This window comes from Aquarana catesbeiana, linkage group LG03, assembly GCF_042186555.1.
Source record: "Aquarana catesbeiana isolate 2022-GZ linkage group LG03, ASM4218655v1, whole genome shotgun sequence".
Taxonomy (NCBI): Eukaryota; Metazoa; Chordata; class Amphibia; order Anura; family Ranidae; genus Aquarana; species Aquarana catesbeiana.
In genome coordinates, this window is record NC_133326.1 from 741,222,497 (window position 1) to 741,244,602 (window position 22,106).

At 43.0% G+C, this 22,106-nt stretch overlaps 1 protein-coding gene across 2 annotated transcripts in view; it reads left to right on the forward strand.

Annotated features, from left to right (window-relative positions):
* Nucleotides 1–22,106, forward strand: part of LOC141133875 (NACHT, LRR and PYD domains-containing protein 12-like) — a 981,044-nt gene that overhangs the window by 67,442 nt on the left and 891,496 nt on the right. The window contains exons 4-6 of one of the 2 annotated variants that reach the window (XM_073623467.1): nucleotides 1,297–1,335; nucleotides 2,102–3,851; nucleotides 12,228–12,356. The exons of the other annotated variant lie outside the window; for it this stretch is intronic. Of the exons in view, the coding sequence (XP_073479568.1) occupies nucleotides 1,297–1,335; nucleotides 2,102–3,851; nucleotides 12,228–12,356 (1,918 nt within the window). The remainder of the gene's footprint in view (nucleotides 1–1,296; nucleotides 1,336–2,101; nucleotides 3,852–12,227; nucleotides 12,357–22,106) is intronic. 2 annotated transcript variants of the gene reach the window in all.

Below are 22,106 nucleotides of genomic sequence, written 5' to 3' on the forward strand. Positions count from 1 at the left end.
GATTGGATTGCGCAAAAGTTATAGCGTCTACAAAATACAGGATAGATTTATGGCATTTTTAAAAAAAAAATATTTATTTATTTTTTTAGCAGCGATCGCAATTTTTTTTCGTGACTGCGACATTATGGCGGACACATCAGGCACTTTTGACACATTCTTGGGACATTCACATTCATACAGTGATCAATGCTATAAAATTGCATTGATTACTGTGTAAATGTGACAGGCAGTGAAGGGGTTAACCACTAGGGGGCGGGGAGGGGTTAAGTATGTTTCCTAGGGAGTGATTACTAACTGTAGGGGGAGGGGATGCTCAAGGGGAGGAGACCGATCAGTGTTCCTCCATTCTGGGAACACAGATCGCTCTCCTCAGAGCTGACAGGCTGTGGATCTGTGTGTTTACACACACAGATCCACATGCCGGCCCGGTTAACGGGCAATCGTGGGTGCCCGGCGGGGCGCGCGCACGCTCCCGGCGGCGCGTGCGTGCCCCCTAGATGGCCAGGAATCATATGAATCATATGACGCCCACCCAGGATGGGAGATCCCATCTGTGGACGTCATATGACTATGGGCGGGTAGGGAAGTGGTTAAACATTTGAAATAAAAATCCTATTTTTAGGTTTAGGGAGTCTCACTTGTAGTGCTGCACAGTTCTCTTTCTATGTATTTGGTGTTGGATTTTGTGGATGAATCCTTCTGTGTTCAGCTGATTAGTATATATAATTATAAGAGGTTTTTGGCTGTGCAGTGACACATTTCCTGCCCGGCACTGTCAGTATTGCCGGCTGGTTGGTGATTTTTCCGGCACACAGAAGCTATTGGAGTTTCCACACGGCTGTTCTGTACAACCAGAAGTGACTGGAGCTGCTCTGTCCTACTTCTCTATTATTTCCCAGTGCATTCTGGGATACCGGAGCCTCCACTGTCTGTCCTCCAATTCCCAGCGATTATTGGACATCACCATGAAATGAATGGAGGCGACTGACAAGCGTGGATGTCTCATGACAGCGACATGCGGCTTCATTTATAACACGACACAACGCTACCGCTCCTGTGTGACCAGCACTGTGTGCTGCCATTGTAATATTCATGGCAGGCATGGAAGGCAGTTATCAGGCTTTAGAAATGATGAATAAATGTCACATAATCACATGGTACTGACACACGTGTGAACGAGGGTTGGTGGGATGATGGTGTCTGGGAGGATCTGCTACACTAATAACTCTCTTAGTTATTATTTTATACATTTCAGAGGTTTGTCAGGACTAATCACTTCCCTAATCTTATTTCCAGCCAAACTGAAGGAGACGACACATGACAACAGATTATCAGGTTAGTAGGACATCCACGTTTCATATGAAATCTCTTCTGGATGAACATTTTGTTTTATTGTAGTCTGGATCAGTGGTGGAACTACCAGGGTTGCAAAGGTTGCCCTGGCATTCTGCCACTATAGGGGGGCCCAAGAGGGCAGGAAGGGGGCCCACTGCAGAACAGGGGCTCAGTTCACACTGCTGTGATCCCAAAGTTGTGCAACTTGCTTGCAATTTATTGTGACTTGTTTGTGATTTTGTGATTTAACATTGTGGTCTATGGCACTCAAATCGCACCAAAGTCATAGAAAAGTATTGTAGGATCCTTTTTCTTTGTTGCTGCGACGTGAGCCACATTGATTAGGACAGCACCCATTGAAATTAATGTGTATTTTATTGATCTGTCATGCAACTTTGTGTTGCAAGTCATGTAATAAGTCGCAGCAGTGTGAACCAGGGCATTTAAAGGGCCCCATGACAGAAACAAGTCAAGAAGGGCCCCACTTTTGCAGGGAAGGGCCCTGGGACTGATGGAAAGAGCACCAGTAGTCAGGGGACCCTTAATGGTTTCTTGCAACGTGGCCCTGAAGGTTGTAGCTACTCCTCTGATCTGGATGGTGTGTCCATAGTTTGGATGCTTCCACAGTCCTGTATTTCATGGGATATCTTCTTTTAGGGTTCCATTCTTCGGGTTTATGGTTAAAATACAATATTTCCAACTCTGTCTTATAAATACTTTTTCATGTGTGTATGAGGAATAAAATATTCTCTTTTCTCTCATAAAGACTTCAGTAAGGATCACAAAGAGTCTGAGAAAGAGAACTTCCAGAGGATTAAAGAATATAATTCCTGTATGGGGGAGGCTGTTCATCTAAAGGAAAGATTCACTAATTTATTGATGATAAATGGACCCCAGAATAAAGAGGTTAAAGAGGAAGAAATAAGAAGTTCAGGCAGAAGACATCTACAGATCACGGAGAAAATATCCCCAACCACAATCCAGGCCCTCTTTGACCCTGATGAATATGGGTTCATCCCTAAGATTGTGGTGTTACAAGGACCTGCTGGGATTGGAAAAACAATGACCTCCAAGAAGATCATGCTGGACTGGGCCTCTGGGGATCTCTACCAAGACAAGTTTGATTTTGTGTTTTATCTGAGCTGTAGAGAAATCAACACCATCCCTGGAAACATAAGCCTTGTGGGACTTTTATCCAAAGCCCGCAGACTGAGTTCAGACGACCTGGTGTCTATTCTGAAGGATCCTAGAAGTCAGAGAAAACTTCTTACCATAGTTGATGGGTTTGATGAACTGAGGTGGACTCTGGAGGAGGAATCTGAGGGCTGTCCTGACATTTCTATGGAAACCCACAAAGAAATAATTCTCCAAAGCTTGCTCAGGAGAGAGGTTCTCCCACAATCTTCTCTGATCATCACCACAAGGTCACTGGCCATGGAGAAACTTAACACATTCATCAAAGATTTTCGCAATGTGGAAATCCAGGGATTTACAAGGGACAATCGAGAGGAATATGTCCATAAATTCTTTGGAAATAAAGAAAATGCAGACAAGGTTCTCAGTATAATAAAAGACAATGACGTTGTGTACACCATGTGTGCCGTCCCCATCACATGCTGGATTGTCTGCACTGTAATGAAACAAGAAATAAGAAAGGATTTGAATTTAATTCATTGTCATACGACAACTTCAATTTACCTTCTCTACCTGGAGGTTTTACTAAACCATCACAGCAAGAAGGAGCAGTCTGTACACAGGAAACAAACCTGTCTGAAGAAGCTGTGTGCTCTGGCCAATCAGGGAGTTCTGAACCAACAAATCTTATTTGAGAAGAAAGATCTAGAAAGACATGGACTTTCTCTGTCTGAGGTGGAGTCTGTATTTCTGGATGAGAACATCTTTCGTTGGGACGTCCAAACCCAGACCTGCTACAGCTTCATCCACCTGAATGTACAGGAGTTCCTTGCTGCTCTCTATTATGGGATGGATGATGGGTCTGGGTCTATGAAAGGTACTTCCCTCCCAGAGATCTGTAAAGGGAAATCACTCCATGACATCAAATCACATTTCTCACATTTAGCATTATCTGTACAATTCCTGTTTGGTCTCCTAAATGAAAATCAGGTGAAGAAATTCTCAGAGATCACAGGAATCCCCATCTCACTCCGAGCCAAACCTGCAATAAGAAAATGGACCATGAAGGACAACAGACCTGCAATGATAAAATGGTTAATGAAGGGCAGTGAACAGATTTTATGTACTCAGACCATCTTCTGCCTGTATGAGACTCAGGATGAGGACTTCATTAGGAGAGTCATGTCTGGTTGTACAGATTTGAAGCTGAGCAGCTCATATACTGGTCACTTGTGGATGGAGAATTATTCCAAGCAGCTGAACTATTGCTTGAAGACTTTGAAGAGAGAAAGTTTTCAGTCTTTAGAGTTTGTATATCTCACTGTGGGTCCAGAGTGCCAGAAACTGCTATCTCCATTCCTACACAGGAGTCAGTATGTCAGGTAAGTGAGTGTGAGAATATCCTAAATGAATTCAGAGAATGGGCAGGAACCTGCATACAGTATAACGGTGATTATCAGACATGTTCTCCATCTACCACACTTGTTAGAATTCCTGGGAACTCACACTTTCCTCAGCCCTAAGCCCTGGTTTACACTACAGCAATTTTCCAGCAACATTCTGATGACATGTAAAGTTGCAGGTCAAGTGAAAACACAAAGATTTTATTGGGTGTTGTCTTAATTGCTGCGTTTTGTGTCACTGCAAAAAAATAATAATTCCTGCACTACTTTTTGTTGATTCTTGTGCTGCACGACTCCCATAGACTTCAACGTAAAATCACCAGAAAGTTGTACATTTGTCTGAATCTTTAAGACTTTGCTGCGACTTCTGAGGCTTCTTTACCCCTCACCTCTCCTCCCTGGTCATCCTTGCTGCCTAAAATCTTCCTCCCAACACATCCCAGTCACACCTGAGCGTAGCGGAAACGCACATTCCCACTTCCATTATTTGTGTATTTTTCATGTGTAAGCACACATTGTGTATAGGGAGTCCATTCACTGGAATGTTCTGCACTACATGCAACAAACACCCCAAAGTAGATCAAGAATCTTCTCAGTCATGGAGCGTCATGCATCTTGGCAGCAAAACATGCGTCTGCTAACTGTGATTGGGGTGTGTAGTAATCAATATAATTATTAATATTATATCTGTGTATTAATTTGTCTAGTCCCTATAATTAGTTGGCCTATTAAACTCTGAGCACATGCTATTGTTAATATCACAATAATACCAGGTTAGCTATGAAACCAAACACACGGTGCTGCTAGTAAAACAAGTTACATTTATTTCCCAATAAAAATAGGAATGTATTAAAACAGCATAATTAGGAAAAACTAACATAAAGATACTACAAGAGATTGCAATATTACAAGGCCTACAATCATAACACAATACAAGATTAATACTTAGCACATCCTCCTCGGCTGGTCCTCAGGTCTTCAAGAGACTGTTTCTTTAGCAAACATTACTTTTAACAAACATACCTCATCCAGACCCCCCCTTTTGCCTGCCCAACTTTGCCTTTGGGCGAATCACAGTGTCTCTGGGGCGTTCCCTCAACAGCCTATCATATGGACCGTTTTGTCCTCTGGGGGGCAGTGTTGGTCCATGCATCCGACCGATGTCAGCTTTCACAAACACCTGGGCCCTTTACTTCCTGTACCTCACCTCATCCATCATCCCTGTCAGTTTATCTGCCTTTGAAGCCTGGGTGGATAGTAGTTAATAAGGAAATTCCCATAGACAGATCGGAGCCAGCATTGTCATGCGCAATGGGCCACATTCCAACCTGGGAGGCCACATCCTGTAATCCCGGAAGTGTGACACTTTCAGCCTTTTCAAAAACCATGTGAGTTTTCTCCTCTTAGGTATAGTAATGAAATATATGTACAAATACGATATTCATGTTGAATTTCAACATACTCCGCTTTGCGCCTGAAGGGCGCATACCAGCCTTCTCCAGACACGGCTCCTATTGAACAGCCATAACTGTCTTAACGTGTGTTGCTCCCCAACATGTGCTTGTGAACCAGTACCTATGGAACAGTCCTTAACTGTGGTAACGTATTGCGGTTTTCAACAGGAACATCTATGGAACAGTCCATAAGGGTCTTGCTGTGTGTTGCGCCTCTCAACATAGGCCTCACAACCAGCTCCTGTGGAACAGTCCATAACAGTCTTAACGTGCTGTGTTTCCCAACACGTGCCGCTTTGCTACTGGGTGACACACCAACATTATTCTTCCGTGACAGCTTCCATGTCACCACTCTGTGTCTTCTTCTCTCCGATATCTTCAGGACAGGGTGCAGTACAGGCAAGGGGTGTCCATTCACTCACCATTCACCAACACACATTCAGAGCAACCTATCAACCAGCTTTCTGATAGAGTCTCGAGGAGGGCCTCTGGCCCATGTTATTAGCCTAAAATACACCTTTATCACACTATACCATAACATGAAATCAACCCATTACCATAATATATATACATATATACCTATGATCCATCAGACTAAACATCCCATTCCCAACCTCCTATACCTCCTCCCTGTTGATACGGGCCGGGATTAGGCAGGTTCGCTCACAATGGCCTTGCCTACCACAATTCTGGCACGTCAGTGGTATTTCAGGGTTCTGAACTGGCAGCAAAGCCTCTAGCATGTATAAAGAGACCTTACCATCAATTCGTCCCTCCACTTGTATAGATAAATGCGAGACTTTCCTATACAAATGTCGAGTCCAACAACACATACCAACTTGAACCAATGATGAAACTGCAGCAATAATGAGTAATATTACCACGGGATGTATCAAATAATTCAAAATACTGTTAGCCTTACTGGAATCCGAATATTACTTCCTACCAAGACCCTCCCACATCATTTTCTAGTTGATGTACTACCTCCTTTATTACATTCTGGTCATGGTAGATGGCTATAGTAGCATTAGCTCTCTCTTGCTGCAGCATCCTCAGAAGGCTCTCATCTCTATCCCAATCTGTTAACCATTCCTGTATCTTCCTTCCCATACCAAGGTTCCGGACCAGAGTCTTGTAGAGCGGGAGAATTATCGTTTTATCTCTGGAGTTGATCCCCTTTTTAATGCCAATATTCTGTTTGCCTTATTAGCAGCAGCTTGGCATTGTATGCCATTGCTGAGCCTATCATCTACTAGGACCCCCAGGTCCTTTTCCATCCTAGATTCCCCCAGAGGTTCTCCCCCAGTGTATAGATTGCATTCATATTTTTGCCACCCAAATGCATTATTTTACATTTTTCTACATCAAACCTCATTTGCCATGTAGTCGCCCACCCCATTAAGATCACGACTGTCCACAATACGCTGCAACTCTTTCCTCCGCACCTCTGCATCTGCTAAGTTATCATTAACCTGTGCAAATAACTGGCCTGCCAAAGGTCCTGGTAGCCATGCTCTCAGAAGAGAACATGCATCCTCATTAGTCAAATGAAATTTAAGGACTAGAGCCTCAAATTTATTGGACAGACTCACTGGTGATTCCAGGGCATTAAATTCACCCAGAATCTGGCACAAAGTAAGTCTCTCTTGGATTGTAATCAAACTGTTATCCTGCTTCAAAGCTATGGGTGCAATAGCAGAATGTGTTTCATCACAGCCCTTCTCCTCATTGACTGTGCAGATATTGGCCAATTGGCACGTTCCTTTGTGCTCATTGAGCGATACTATACATTGCTCTTTAGTAAGAAGCTGGGAGTGTGCATTTGCTAACTTTCTTTCTAAAGACATAACCAACTCTTCCATCTCTGACAACTTTACTCGCAATGACTCCAAAAGTTTGCTCTTCATATCACAGTCCATGCTGCACCTCTGCAGCTGTTCTTGTAGCTCACTGTTTCTTCCTGACAAACTGCCTGCTTTTGTCCGCAATTCATCCATCTCACTACTGGAGGCTGTTGCAATCTTTAGAAGGTTTTCACTGATTTTCTCTATGTCCTCCCCGAGACGTCTCCTCTCTGCTTCCCACTTCCCCTCCATTTGCTCAGATATAACTTTCATTCTGAGCAACACTGCAATTTCATTTGCCAACCTTTCTTAATCTTAATAATCTGCTATTATGTTGGTGACACTGTGACAATAGAACCTTACACTGGCTTTTAAGAGGTTCATCTGCACATGAATGATAATTGGCAGAAGCGTACTTTTTAACATATGTATACACCAGTTCCATTTCACAACCATACAATCCACACAATACACAATTCTATTTGTACCAGCGTTCCAACACTGCACTGAGTAATAAACCAAACTCAATTATCGTTAGCTCTTACAACTCACAAAGAAAAAAAAAACTGAATCGCTCTTCTAGCATTCAATATTCTTCATTCATTACCACTTTTACCTGATATCCTTCAAAACCATTAAACTTTTGCATATCCATAGAAAAGACACACCACACTTACTGTGGCATTATCGGCTGCCTTGTATATGAGCACTTCTGTCCTGTAGGTTCTATGTGGCTTTTAGGATTACCACATGCTTACTGGGGAATATTCATTGATATGCTAATTAGCCTACCCCCACTAAAGCTGGTCTGACCTGCTTTTACCAGAGTCGCTTACCATGCAAAGATAAACAAACAAAAAAAACTGCTACAAAGCCATTTAAACCTAACAGTGACTTGTAGTTCTACAGCCTACCAGACGCAAGGCACATTCTAAGACACAAGGCAGACTCTCAATCAATGCCTTACCGTTAGGTTGCAGGCCACATTGATCTCCTATTGGAACAAAGCTATTTCACTCTCACGTGGGTAAAAAAAAAATGTAAAAAATTAAAAATTAAAAATAACAATCTATATTTCTCCCACTTTTTCCTGTCAATCTCTAACCAAGGGTGATCAGCCCTTTTACCCGCCAGCACCTTTGGCTGGTTACAGGCCTAAAGCATATTAATGATACAAATGTTTAACATATATACATATATCAACGAAAGATCTCACCAGATTCTACGTTTCCCTGATGAAATATTTCACAGAATCTTCATGACCATCCAAGGGTGGTTTCAGAATTCGCAAGCCAGCGCCAATCTTGTCCACACTAGAGATGATTTTGAGTTCTGGGTGTAGTTTAGGATTAATACTTACAGGGACTCAAGACAAAAATACATCAGGTTTTTGTGGATTCTGTGTAAAAATAAAATTCACACTCTCTCTGGGGGTGCCAATTGTAGTAATCAATATAATTAATAATATTATATCTGTGTATTAATTTGTCTAGTCCCTATAATTAGTTGGCCTATTAAACTCTGAGCACATGCTATTGTTAATATCACAATAATACCCGGTTAGCTATGAAACCAAACACACGGTGCTGCTAGTAAAACAAGTTACATTTATTTCCCAATAAAAATAGGAATGTATTAAAACAGCATAATTAGGAAAACTAACATAAAGATACTACAAGAGATTGCAATATTACAAGGCCTACAATCATAACACAATACAAGATTGATACTTAGCACATCCTCCTCGGCTGGTCCTCAGGTCTTCAAGAGACTGTTTCTTTAGCAAACATTACTTTTAACAAACATACCTCATCCAGACCCCCCCCTTTTGCCTGCCCAACTTTGCCTTTGGACGAATCACAGTGTCTCTGGGGCGTTTCCCTCAACAGGCTTTCATATGGACCGTTTTGTCCTCTGGGGGGCAGTGTTGGTCCATGCATCTGACCGATGTCAGCTTTCACAAACACCTGGGCCCTTAACTTCCTGTATCTCACCTCATCCATCATCCCTGTCAGTTTATCTGCCTTTGAAGCCTGGGTGGATAGTAGTTAATCAGGAAATTCCCATAGACAGATCGGAGCCAGCATTGTCATGCGCAATGGGCCACATTCCAACCTGGGAGGCCACATCCTGTAATCCCGGAAGTGTGACACTTTCAGCCTTTTCAAAAACCATGTGAGTTTTCTCCTCTTAGGTATAGTAATGAAATATATGTACAAATACGATATTCATGTTGAATTCCAACAGGGTGTCATTAACAATTAGCCGACATTCATATTTGCATGTTTCCGAATACGAGGCGACCCACACAGAAAATGTGTGCTTTTTCATACGTCTGAAAAATGCACAGCAACGCACGCCACACATGCTCAGATGTAAATGAATGGTATCGCAAGTGCAATGCGCCTTTCTGTGCATTTTTGAAACATACAGCAAAGAGCATGTATTCTTGCCGTCTGCCATGCATTCAAAATCTGCCGATGCAAATGAATAATAACGCGAGTGTGACGCACATTGTTGCGCAGAAACGCACAGCAAAGCATGGATTTTATTGCAAGTTGCTGTGTGGTTGGAAATGTACAGATGTGAATGAATGATAACGTATTTACAACTGACGGCAACCTGCAAGAAAACACATGCTTTGCTGCATGTTTTGTGGGGCAATGCGCATCACACTTGCGTTACAATTCATCTGCATCTTCATGTTTTTGAACGCACGCCAACCCGTAAGATAATGATTTGCTGTGCAGGAACACACGTTGCACTTGCGATACCATTCGTTGGCGTCTGAAAGTTTCTGAATGCCCGGCAACCTGCAGGAAAACGCATGCTTTGCCACACAATTTGGAAACATGCATCGTGCTCGCCTTGCCATTTTTGCAGTACAAGCGTGATGCGCGGTTGCAGTGCATTTCTGAAACGTGCGGCAAAGCACACAATTTCTGTGCGGTTGGTGTGCATTCAGAATCATGCAGATGTAAATGCAGCCTGATTGTTAATGACGCCCCAATCACGGTTATCAGACGCATGTTTTGTCATGTGATAAAACACGCTATAAACACGGATCATCAAAGTCACATAGGAATGTTTCTCAGTAAAGTCACTTTGAAGTCGCACCTGGTCGCCAGGAAGTTGTAGAGCAAAGTCAAGCTGGAAGTCGCTGCGACTTTCATGTTGTGCTGTGTGAACCAGAGCTAAATGGTGGTTCCCACATATCACCTTCTACCAATCGCATCATTTACATCGTATTAACCCTTTCCCTGCCCCCCATTATACCATTTATCACACAGAACATTTGGAGGGAAAGCTTTGTGTTCAGAGATCCGGGGGAGGGAAATAATGTCAGGGGTGTGACATCATCATCCCAACATTGAAATGTTAGGTTGGAAATCCGCGCATAGGAGATTTGTAAAGGCTGCAGCCTCCCCTTAATTAATTCCCAATGGGAGTTAATTTACCATAAATGACAAAGAAATTGGGGAAATTGGAGCTGCCCTGTTTAAATGGTGTTTACTGGATAAGCAGAGTCTGCCACATCCACAAGATTTAGTTAATTGCCATAAATTATAATGATTAGATTGAAAATCCTCTGTATTGTATAAAGATAAGTCCTGTGTGAACAACACGTGAATTAAGTGAACATTTCCCTACATACATGAAAAATTGAGTGCCAGTATAACACCCCCTAAGTGGGGCTAATATCAACAATAGTGAAGGATGATAAAAATAAATATATAAATAAAATGCCAGTGAAATAAAAAATAATGTAAATCCTCTGTAGTGTGCAAAGGGTAGATCCCGTGTGGGTGGCACGTGAAATAATACCGTATATACTCGAGTATAAGTCGTTCCGAGTATAAGTCGAGGCCCTAATTTACCACAAAAAAAATGGGAAAAACTTATTGACCCGAGTATAAGACGAGGGTGAGAAATGCACAGCTACTGTAAGTGGAAAAGAGGGTCAACAGTGCCCATTTGCAGCATCACTGTGCCCATTTGCATGCCTCACTGTGCCCATTTGCAGCCATAGGTCCCCTGAACTTCAAACTCGGTAGTTAAGGGTTCCTAGATGCCTCCCAGCTGCAGCCAAAATTTGGGGTCTCTGAACCCAAAGGGTCCCGAAATGACATTGCTGCAGATAGACACAGTTGACCGAATTTGGGTCAACTGTGTCTATCTGCAGCAATCACTTAGCACCCACTTAGTGCTAAGAACCCCAAATTTGGTGTGCAAACCCAGTGGAACTAGCACCATAAAATTTCCAAAGCTGGGGTTTCTAGCACCAAGTAGCCCCGAGATACAGGGCCCCAAACATCAGTTCAGAAAATGTCAAGCACTTTTCTGCAGCAGAGAATGACATTTTCTGAACCAGGTTTGGGGCCCTGTATCTCAGGGCCACTTGGTGCTAGGAACCCCAGCTTTGGATATGTTATGGTACCAGTTCCACTGGGTTTGCATACCAAAGTTGGGGTTCCTAGCACAAAGTGGCCCTGAGATATGGGGCCCCAAAATCGGTTCAGAAAATGTCAAGCACTTTTATGCAGCAGAGAATGACATTTTCTGAACCGATTTTGGGGCCCCATATCTCGGTGCCACTTAGTGCTAGGAACTTCAGCTTTGGATATGTTATGGCACCAGTTCCACTGGGTGTACATACCAAATTTGGGGTTCCTAGCACCAAGTGGCCCCAAAGTCGGTTCGGAAAATGAATTTTTTTGCTGCAGAAAAGTGCTTGACTCGAGTATAAGTCAAGGGGGGCACTTTCAGCACAAAAAAATGTGCTGAAAAATTTGACTTATACTCGAGTATATACGGTAAGTGGTCAATTACCCAAATACAGGAAAATACTATAGTGAAAAAATTTTGTTGGTGACAGTGTAGCACCCCCTATGTGGGGCTAATAACATCAGAAGTGAGAAGTCCTCATCAGGTCCAGTATGAGACTGTAGAGGGAAGGCAGCCATGTGGAAGGGAAATGTTGCGTGTTACATTGTTATTCTTGGTGTTAGAGGTCATACATTCTTGGTGCTAATTATTATCTCATTATTGGCTTTTAGATTTATGGATTGCACTATTTCCAGTAAAGATTGTCCGGGAGAAGAAGATTCCTCCCCTTTTGGATATAAAGGGAAGTCTGATTCTCTTTCCTTTCTGATGAATCCGGAGAGTAAAATTCAGAGATTACGGTAAGAGAAATGTGTGATCTGCAGTGATGGGGAAATGTGACATCTTGTGATTGTTCCCGTCTCTCAGTGTTTCCTTCTATCTCTGTGTGTCCTCCATCCTCACCCATGTAGAATCTTCCATCACCTGTCCTCTTCTCATGTCTTCTCCTCTCTCTGAAGGAATCTTTCTCTTTGTAATCTCATCCATGGGATTTGGGGTTCCCCTTATAGTAGAACAGTGACCAGGCTATGTACATATGGAATGACCCTCCATATTCCTAACAAGCAGGAAATAGGATGGAATAGACCCCCTTAGGACTCGCTCACACGTCTGATGATTATGTAGAAGGAAGCAATGCTCAGTAACACTTCTATGACATTTATGATGTGTCTTCATTGTGTTTATGAAGCTCTGAAAACACTATAAGAATGCTGGAGAAATGTCCGGGGGAGGGGTTGTTCTTCTAGTGGGAGGAGCCTAAAGGGGAAGTGATGTAGAGGAAATGATCTCCTCTGATATGTGGATTTTGGATATATTATAATAATTCTATCAAATGAAAACCAGCCGCCATGTCATCATACTCACTATCGCTCTCCTGCCCCCTGGAGGACAGATTTCCCGGTCTGAGGATAATACCCGCTTGGTGACTTGTTACCAGATCTGTTTTATTTGTATGTGTCACAATAGCTGGGATACTCGGGTCATTAATAGTTTATTAATAATAACATGTAATATATCCTCACATAGAATCACAATATATCCATGTAAGAATGCACAGAGCAGCCGGCGACCCTCCTCTCCTTCATAACAGTATAGCAGCGGCTCTCCTAGTGTATCTGACAGGCGTGATGACTTCTCCACCTTACACGTTACGCCCTAGGCGGGGCTTCATCATGTATAGTTTTGTTGTTTGTTTAAAATGTGTAAATATTAACACTTTTAGGTTTAGGGAGTCTCACTTCTAGCGCTGCACAGCTATTTCTATATCTATCCTGTAAGGGAGGTGTCACTGCACATCACCAATCATAAGTGGCCGACCACAAAGTAGGTTTTTTACATGTACATATTATGCTAAAGTTTGGGTGGTCTCACTCCTCTTCTGCAATATTGAGTACTTTGACAATATCTTACTTATAGTGTTTTTTCTAACATTGTAATATTCCTGTATAATTGTGCTGAAACATGTGTTGATTGTTTAAACATTTGCAATACAAATCCTGTTTTTAGGTTTAGGGAGTCTCACTTGTAGTGCTGCACAGTTCTCTTTCTATGTATTTGGTGTTGGATTTTGTGGATGAATCCTTCTGTGTTCAGCTGATTAGTATATATAATTATAAGAGGTTTTTGGCTGTGCAGTGACACATTTCCTGAAATGAATGGAGGCGACTGACAAGCGTGGATGTCTCATGACAACGACATGCGGCTTCATTTATAACACGACACAACACTACCGCTCCTGTGTGACCAGCACTGTGTGCTGCCATTGTAATATTCATGGCAGGCATGGAAGGCAGTTATCAGGCTTTAGGAATTCTGAATAAATGTCACATAATCACATGGTACTGACACACGTGTGACCGAGACCTCACTGACCTCTGTAGCTACAGACACCACGGATCAATTCATCCTCAATTTTCACACAATATCCAGTGAGGTCCCTCCGGTGGGTTTCAGCAATCTGCTCCCCCCTCCCCTCCCCCTCCTCTGAGTCATTCAGTTATGAAGGGAAATTACAGCTTGAGCTACTGAGCTCTGTAAATAACATGGATTGTACAGTGATCCGGGAAGGACAGGCAGGTAAACATGTGGAAAAGAGATTTTAGCTCCACCTGCTGGCTGAAAATGAAAATGCTAATTATTTATATAGAATATTTCATACTTACAAATCTATGAATGGAATGTATTGTCTGACTATAAAAAATCCTGACTATAAAAAATAACAGGTCTTTGTCTGAAGACAAAGACCTCAGACAGTTCTCACTTCTGTACAAAAGGCCGTCCCATAACCAATACAACTCATACTCCAGAAATATCATCTGTCATTGTCTCCCTTCTGCAGGATAGGAGTTATAAGCAGAAAAAAAGGCGCCTCTAAGTGCAGAAGATTAAAATATTTAATATCCCCAGAGGGATTAAAAACACTTACAAGATCAGAAAGTAAAATAAGCATAACATCATTGATGGCAAGAGCGATCCAGCATCAGGAGGGTCCGCAGCTTGTTGTAAGGCTCCCAGGACTGTGGGTAAGTAGCGGCAGGGACTCCAATGAAGTTGCCAGCAGATGTTGGAAGATCCTGGAGATGCCGGTGGAGGTCACATGATCCGAGTCTAGGGAAAACGAAGATCCCGGAAGTGACATTGGTGGTGAGGGACAGCAACCAGCGTGGAACGGATGTAGTCATCAAAAAGGGACGCGTTTCGGAACTGCTATTGGTTCCTTTTTCAACCTATGGCTACAGGTATACCCATGCATAATTTCTACTCTCTGGACCAGCTGTGGGTGGGGACAAGGGCGGGAGGAAGTAGGAAATGGTGTATGGCATTCTCACAAGGACATGAATCATCAGAATAATGCTAAATACACTATTGGTGAAAACAATATTGATAAAAGGGTAAGTAAACAAGTGGAGGAAGAAATATAAGGAAATATGTATACATATATAAAAAATGGTATAGAAATATATTGTAAGAAACACTGGAATACTATGTATATATCCTCACAAATGGAGATGTTAATTAACCAGCAGCGATCAGTCAAGTATTAGATAAAACTAAAAAGAAAAAAAAAAGAAAATAAAAAGGAATAAGAAATGAAAAAATCTATATTCTTCCTCCACTTGTTTACTTACCCTTTTATCAATATTGTTTTCACCAATAGTGTATTTAGCATTATTCCGATGATTCTAGTCCTTGTGAGAATGCCATACACCATTTCCTACTTCCTCCCACCCTTGTCCCCGCCCACAGCTGGCCCAGAGAGTATAAATTATTCATGGGTATACCTGTAGCCATAGGTTGAAAAAGGAACCAATAGCAGTTCCGAAACGCGTCCCTTTTTTTTTGTTTCAAATATTTTATTGAAGATTATAAAGTTTTTACAGCAGTTGTGGTACAGATAACAGTGAACATAGCCTATGAATTCTAGTACAGTATAAGTCTATGTCTTGAGAGGTATCCCCTCCGGGCCTAAGAATCGCAAACATTCTATGCTAGTTGCTAGTGGGTTATGAACCCAACATGTAACTGTAACCGTGAGGTGTAAACAGCTCTATATACCGAAGACCCTTTTGCCATTGTTGTCTGTTCACCGTCATCTAATTTATGTGAGGTAAAGGGTTGGTTTATTTTTCACGGAAGAACTCAAGCAAAGGAATACTTTTGTGTCAGTAGTTGTATGGCGGGTCTTTTTTCCTACTTCAAAAAAAGCCCTCATGCATCTCTGATGTGTAATTCACAAGTTGGGTATTCAATGGGTATGTAGCGAGGGTGGCCTACAAGCTTGTGATGGCTATATGCAGCCTGATGTGGGAGAGAGTGAGGATGGGGGGGGGAAGGAAGGATGGGGAAGGAAGGGTGGAAAAGGGGGGAAGTGGGGCCTGAAGAAGAGGGCAGGGCAGGAAGGATAGGAAGGATGGGAAGGATGGGTGGGAGGGGTGGGGCAACGCATCCCTTTTTGATGACTACATCCGTTCCACACTGGTTGCTGTCCCTCACCGCCGACATCACTTCCGAAATCTTTGTTTTCCCTAGACTCGGATCGTGTGACCTCCACCGGCATCTCCAGGATCTTCCAACATCTGCTGACAACTTCATTGGAGTCCCTGCCGCTACTTACCCACAGTCCTGGGAGTCTTACAACAAGCTGCGGACCCTCCTGATGCTGGATCACTCTTACCATCAACGATGTTATACTTATTTTACTTTCTGATCTTGTAAGTGTTTTTAATCCCTCTGGGGATATTAAATATTTTAATCTTCTGCACTTAGAGACGCATTTTTTCCTGCTTGTGTTTTTTAGAGTTTGCTTCCACTTTCAAAGCTGCTACCCTTAGTGTTGAAGAATCCCCATTACCACCACTGGACCCCTGGTCTTATATAAACATTGCCTGCTTAGTCCTGTTGTCCAGAGCGCCCTCAATTTTACATTGTACCAGGATAGGAGTTATAAATCCTGGAAAGTTACCCCTCCCCCATCACTAAAACAAATTATGAACATCCCTAACTCCCATCCCCTTTATGAGTCCTTGTCTACCATAAAAAGTCCCAAGTCTTCCTCTGCCAATGGCTCCCCCTGCTGTGTCTGAGCCAATAAGGAGGAGAGAGCCAAGAGAGCCTCTGCTCTTGTGCACATTGCTGGATGGAGATCAGGCTCAGGTAAGTATTGGGGGGATGGGGGGAGCTGCATGCAGAAGATGTTTTACCTTCATACAGAGAATACAGAAAATACATTAACCCAGGGCTCAAAAAAACCCAGGGCGCCAGGTCGCATTTGCGACTAGAATTAGCGACCTGGCGCCTGGGGCGGCACAGCTGAGGTATCCTGTCTCTGTACGACACCCCCGCCCCCCTACCGGCACAATCGCGTTGGCCTGCGCCTGTAATTGAGGCCGCGGCTTTGTGGCTTTCTGCAGTCCTATTGTTCCTTCTGGAATCGGGCGCCCTCTTGTGGTGGCCGTTGGTATGACAAGACAACCACCAATGCTAATGGAGCTTCCCCTGCCTGTTTTCACTGCCGGCCCATCTCCTTCCCTTTACTTAGAACCCCCAAACATTATATATATTTTTATTCTAACACCCTAGAGAATAAAATGGCAGTCGTTGGAAAACTTTCTGTCACACTGTATTTGCGCAGTGGACTTACAAGCGCACTTTTTTGGTAAAAAAAACTTTTTTTAATTAAAAAATAAGACAACAGTAAAGTTAGCCCAATTTTTTTATATTGTGAAAGATAATGTTACGCTGAGTAATTTGATACCCAACATGTCACGCTTCAAAATTTCGTCTGCTCGTGGAATGGCAACAAACTTTTACCCTTTAAAATCTCCATAGGCGACATTTAAAAAAATTCTACAGGTTGCATGTTTTGAGTTACAGAGGATGTCTAGGGCTAGAATTATTGCTCTCACTCTACCAATTGCGGTGATACTGCACATGTGTGGTTTGAACACCGCTTTCATATGCGGGTGCTACACGTATGCGTTGGCTTCTGCATGCGAGCTTGGCGGGACGTGGCGCATTTAAAATTATTCTTTTTTTTTCTTATTTATTTTAACTTTTATTTTTTCACTGTTCTTTTAAAAAAAATAGTCACTTTTATTCATATTACAAGAAATGTAAAAATCCCTTGTAATATAAAAAAAGCATGACAGGACCTCTTAAATATGAGATCTGGGGTCAAAAAGACCTGACATATCATATTTACACTAAAATGCATTAAAAAAAAAATTGTCATTTGAAAAAAAACAAAATAAAATGTCCCTTTAAGAGCTATGTGCAGAAGTGAGGATTTGACATCGCTTCCGCCCTGCTTAGAGACAGGTGGTTGATTTCACCAGCCTCACACCAGGCAGACTGATGCTCTTTCACAACCCCCTTTCCTCCTCTCAGTGGGGGTAATTTATAGTGTCTGACTGCTTACAGTCCTTGTCTGTTGCATGGAGTTGGGTTTTGTGTCCGGCTATGCCTGCATGTGCCCTGCTGAGTTAAGACTGATGTCCTGCTGGAAGATGCCATTAATATGCACCTGATCTCTTGTACATGATGATTACTTGGCATTGCCATATCTCCACCAACCAGGACACAGCTAAGGCATTCGTTACCAGCGACAGGGACTACTGTACTCCACTGGGATCTGTTGCAATATATGCTGAATATAGCTCTTATTATATGAACTGTGAAGCAGTAATTTTGACTCTTATTTCAGACTTGATCCTCATATATGTATGGTTGATGGGGATTTATATCTATGGACCAGCATGCATCACTATGATTTTGGTATATTTTCTGTAATTTGTGGTATGCCCCAGCTGGACCTTACCACCACCTAAGTGGTGGGTATAGCTTTAAGGTCAGGTAATCAGCCGACTGTTTACCATTGCTACACATAGTCTTTGGTGTATAGTAATGAGACCTGCATAGCGGGCCTCTTCTATGATAATATACTAATTCAGCCAATTTGCCTATATAAACATTCTGTTACAGGCATGTAATAAATACCTGGGGCATAGGGTAATTAGTACGCCTCTTACCCACTTATCTCTAGGAAATTAGAGCAACCCCTTCCTTCTTTATATAGTAATGAGGGGATATGTTTTTTGGTGTGTAAGAATGTAAATATATAAAAACCATCCTAGGTTTTCCTGTTTATGCGTAGCAATCAGGTTTTCAGGTAGCGCCAATCAAACCCACTTTTCTCTGACAGCATATGCATAACCAGCAGGACACCCCTTGTGAGTGCCCTGAGTAAGGGAGGCAGCAACCTGTTTTTTGCTACATAAGCCTGTCCTAAAGCGCGGCTTTTTCTACATATTAGTGGTTAATTTTTATATTGAAAATAAAGCTTTGTCGGTCGTTTAAAAAAAAAACACCTGGCTCCTAACTTTTCTAGCTGGCTCCTAGGTTCCAAGCAAATTTGTCAAGCCGTGCATTAACTGGTTCCTGACCAGCCGCCACAGTTGTACTGCAGCAGGTTGGCTCTCCTGTGTGAATCGCCATCATTATATGTCGGTCACGTGCCCCGCCGTCCCCACAATGACTGGATTGATTTCAGAACCGATCAGTCTACAGGCTCAGGTCAATGATTTCTGGCCTGGACCTGCTGATCGGTTCTGGTGAATGGCAGACTGTCCTCTGTCTGTGTAATGTAAACACAGGCAGAGGAAGTGATGTCATCTCCCCTCGTGGAGCCCTTTTAGTTTCCAGTGAGCGAGGAGAAGACATCTACTGTGAGTACACCAACACTACACTGACACCAAGATATGTAGGTACACATTTAACCTCTTGATCACCCCCCAATTAACCCTTTCACTCCCTGTCACAGTGTCACTAGTATAATGTACAAATCTCTTTTCTGATCACTGTATTAGTGTCACGGGTGACGTCAGTTAGGTTTTATTGTCAGTTAGGGTGAGAGTCAATCCCAGACAGCGTCAGAATAGTGCCAGGTACACTAATACACACACTATATACCTCCATTACTAATATATTATCTGAACGGATCAATATCTTTAATATGATCACAACTATATTAGCTTCCCCAATAGTATAGTGTTCACAAAAACACGACATTAGCAGGATCAGCCCAGACACCTGCCAGCACCTGTGTTTAGCCCCTCCGCCCAGCCCAGCCCACCCAAGTGCAGTATCCACAGATCACTGTCACTTACAAAACACAGCACACAAAACTGCAGCATTAGCAGAGTCACCCCTGATCCCTGCTACCACTAACAGTTCATTTTTATTTGTAGTGATTAAAGCAGTCGCTGACAACCAGGTGCTCTTTTACCTGTGAGTCTCACTAGCTGTACCTATAAATTTAGTGGCCAAAATGTCCAAACAGAGGTACAGCATTGAAGAGATCTCACTGTCAGATTCAGGCTCAGTATACAAACCGGTAGAGAGCACCCTGACCGATATCTCTGATGATGGAGTAGTGGTCCCTGCTAAGGTCAGGCGTACCCGACCCCGTTCTTCTGTTGCTGAGGTGCAACAACCACATGGTTCTCATATGGAGCAGAGAACCAGTACTAGTGTCACTCATCCTTCTGGTGGACTGGCAAGCACCAGCGGTCTAGTACACCCCGGTCGTAGACAAACCAGCACTGCAGTAACACTTGGTGATGTGGCGAGTCCCATAAGTGCAGTTCAAGCTGGTGCAGTGGCAAGCACAAGTAGTGCCCTGCAGTCACCAAGAGTTTGAACACAGGCCTGTAGAGCCCATAGTGCCCTTCCTGATGCGTTTGCTAATCCTGATTGGAAGCCCACCACTTCTGCAGCTCCCGTTCCTCCCCCATTCATTGGCCAACCCAGAATTCAGGTGGAAACAGCGGATTGTAGCACCCTTGACTAGAGATGAGCCCACCAGTTTGGTTCGCACCAGAACTTGCGAACAGACAAAACATTTGTGCGAACACCATTAAAGTCTATGAGACACAAATGTGAAAATAAAAAGCGCTCATTTTAAAGGCTTATATACAAGTTATTGCCATAAAAAGTGTTTGGGGACCCGGGTCCTGCCCCAGGGGACATGGATCAATGCTAAAAAAGTTTCAAAAATGGCCGTTTTTTCAGGAGCAGTGATTTTAATGATTTTTTCTCTCTTCTGAAATTCCAACAATCATTCTTGGTGACTTCAACATACCTATTAATCTTAACACTCCCACTACTTCCAAGCTGCTGAGCTTAACCTCTTCTTTTGACCTACAATGGGGATGGAAAGTATTCAGACCCTCTTAAATGTTTCACTCTTTATTATATTGCAGCCATTTGCTAAAATCGTTCATTTTTTTTCCCTCATTAATGTACACACAGCCCCCCATATTGACAGAAAAACACAGAATTGTTGACATTTTTGCAGATTTATTAAAAAAGAAAAACTGAAATATCACATGGTCCTAAGTATTCAGACCCTTTGCTCAGTATTTAGTAGAAGCCCCTTTTGATCTAATACAGCCATGAGTCTTTTTGGGAAAGATGCAACAAGTTTTTCACACCTGGATTTGGGGATCCTCTGCCATTCCTCCTTGCAGATCCTCTCCAGTTCTGTCAGGGGGGATGGTAAACGTTGGTGGACGGCCATTTTTAGGTCTCTTCAGAGATGCTCAATTGGGTTTAAGTCAGGGCTCTGGCTGGGCCATTCAAGAACAGTCACAGGTTTGTTGTGAAGCCACTCCTTTGTTATTTTAGCTGTGTGCTTAGGGTCATTGTCTTGTTGGAAGGTAAACCTTCGGCCCAGTCTGAGGTCCTGAGCACTCTGGAGAAGGTTTTCATCCAGGATATCCCTGTACTTGGCCGCATTCATCTTTCCCTCTATTGCAACCAGTCATCCTGTCCCTTCAGCTGAAAAATACCCCCACAGCATGATGCTGCCACCACCATGCTTCACTGTTGGGACTGTATTGGACAGGTGATGAGCAGTGCCTGGTTTTCTCCACACATACCACTTAGAATTAAGGCCAAAAAGTTCTATCTTGGTCTCATCAGACCAGATAATCTTATTTCTCACCATCTTGGAGTCCTTCAGGTGTTTTTTTTAAGCAAACTCCATGCGGGCTTTCATGTGTCTTGCACTGAGGAGAGACTTCCGTCGGGCCACTCTGCCATAAAGCCCTGACTGGTGGAGGGCTGCAGTGATCAGGGCAGCCATTAGACATTTTTGGGCCCCTTACACACTTTTAGGCCTGACCCCCAGCCTGACCACCAACATTCCCCAGGTCTTGCCCACAGGCCATCCCACTGAATCCACACACCGGCCACCTCACCTGTTCGCACTCAGCCCCCCCATTCCTGTATATATGTCAGCCCCCTCAATCCTGTATATATGCCAGCCCCCCTCACACCTGTATATATGTCACCCCCACACCTGTATATATATATGTCAGCACCCACATCTGTATATATGCCAGCCCACCTTACTCCTGTATATATGTCAGCCCCCACACCTGTATATATGTCAGCCCCCCTTACTCCTGTATATATGTCAGCCCCCCTCACTCCTGTATATATATTAGCCACCCCTCACTCCTGTATATATTTCAGCCCCCCTACACCTG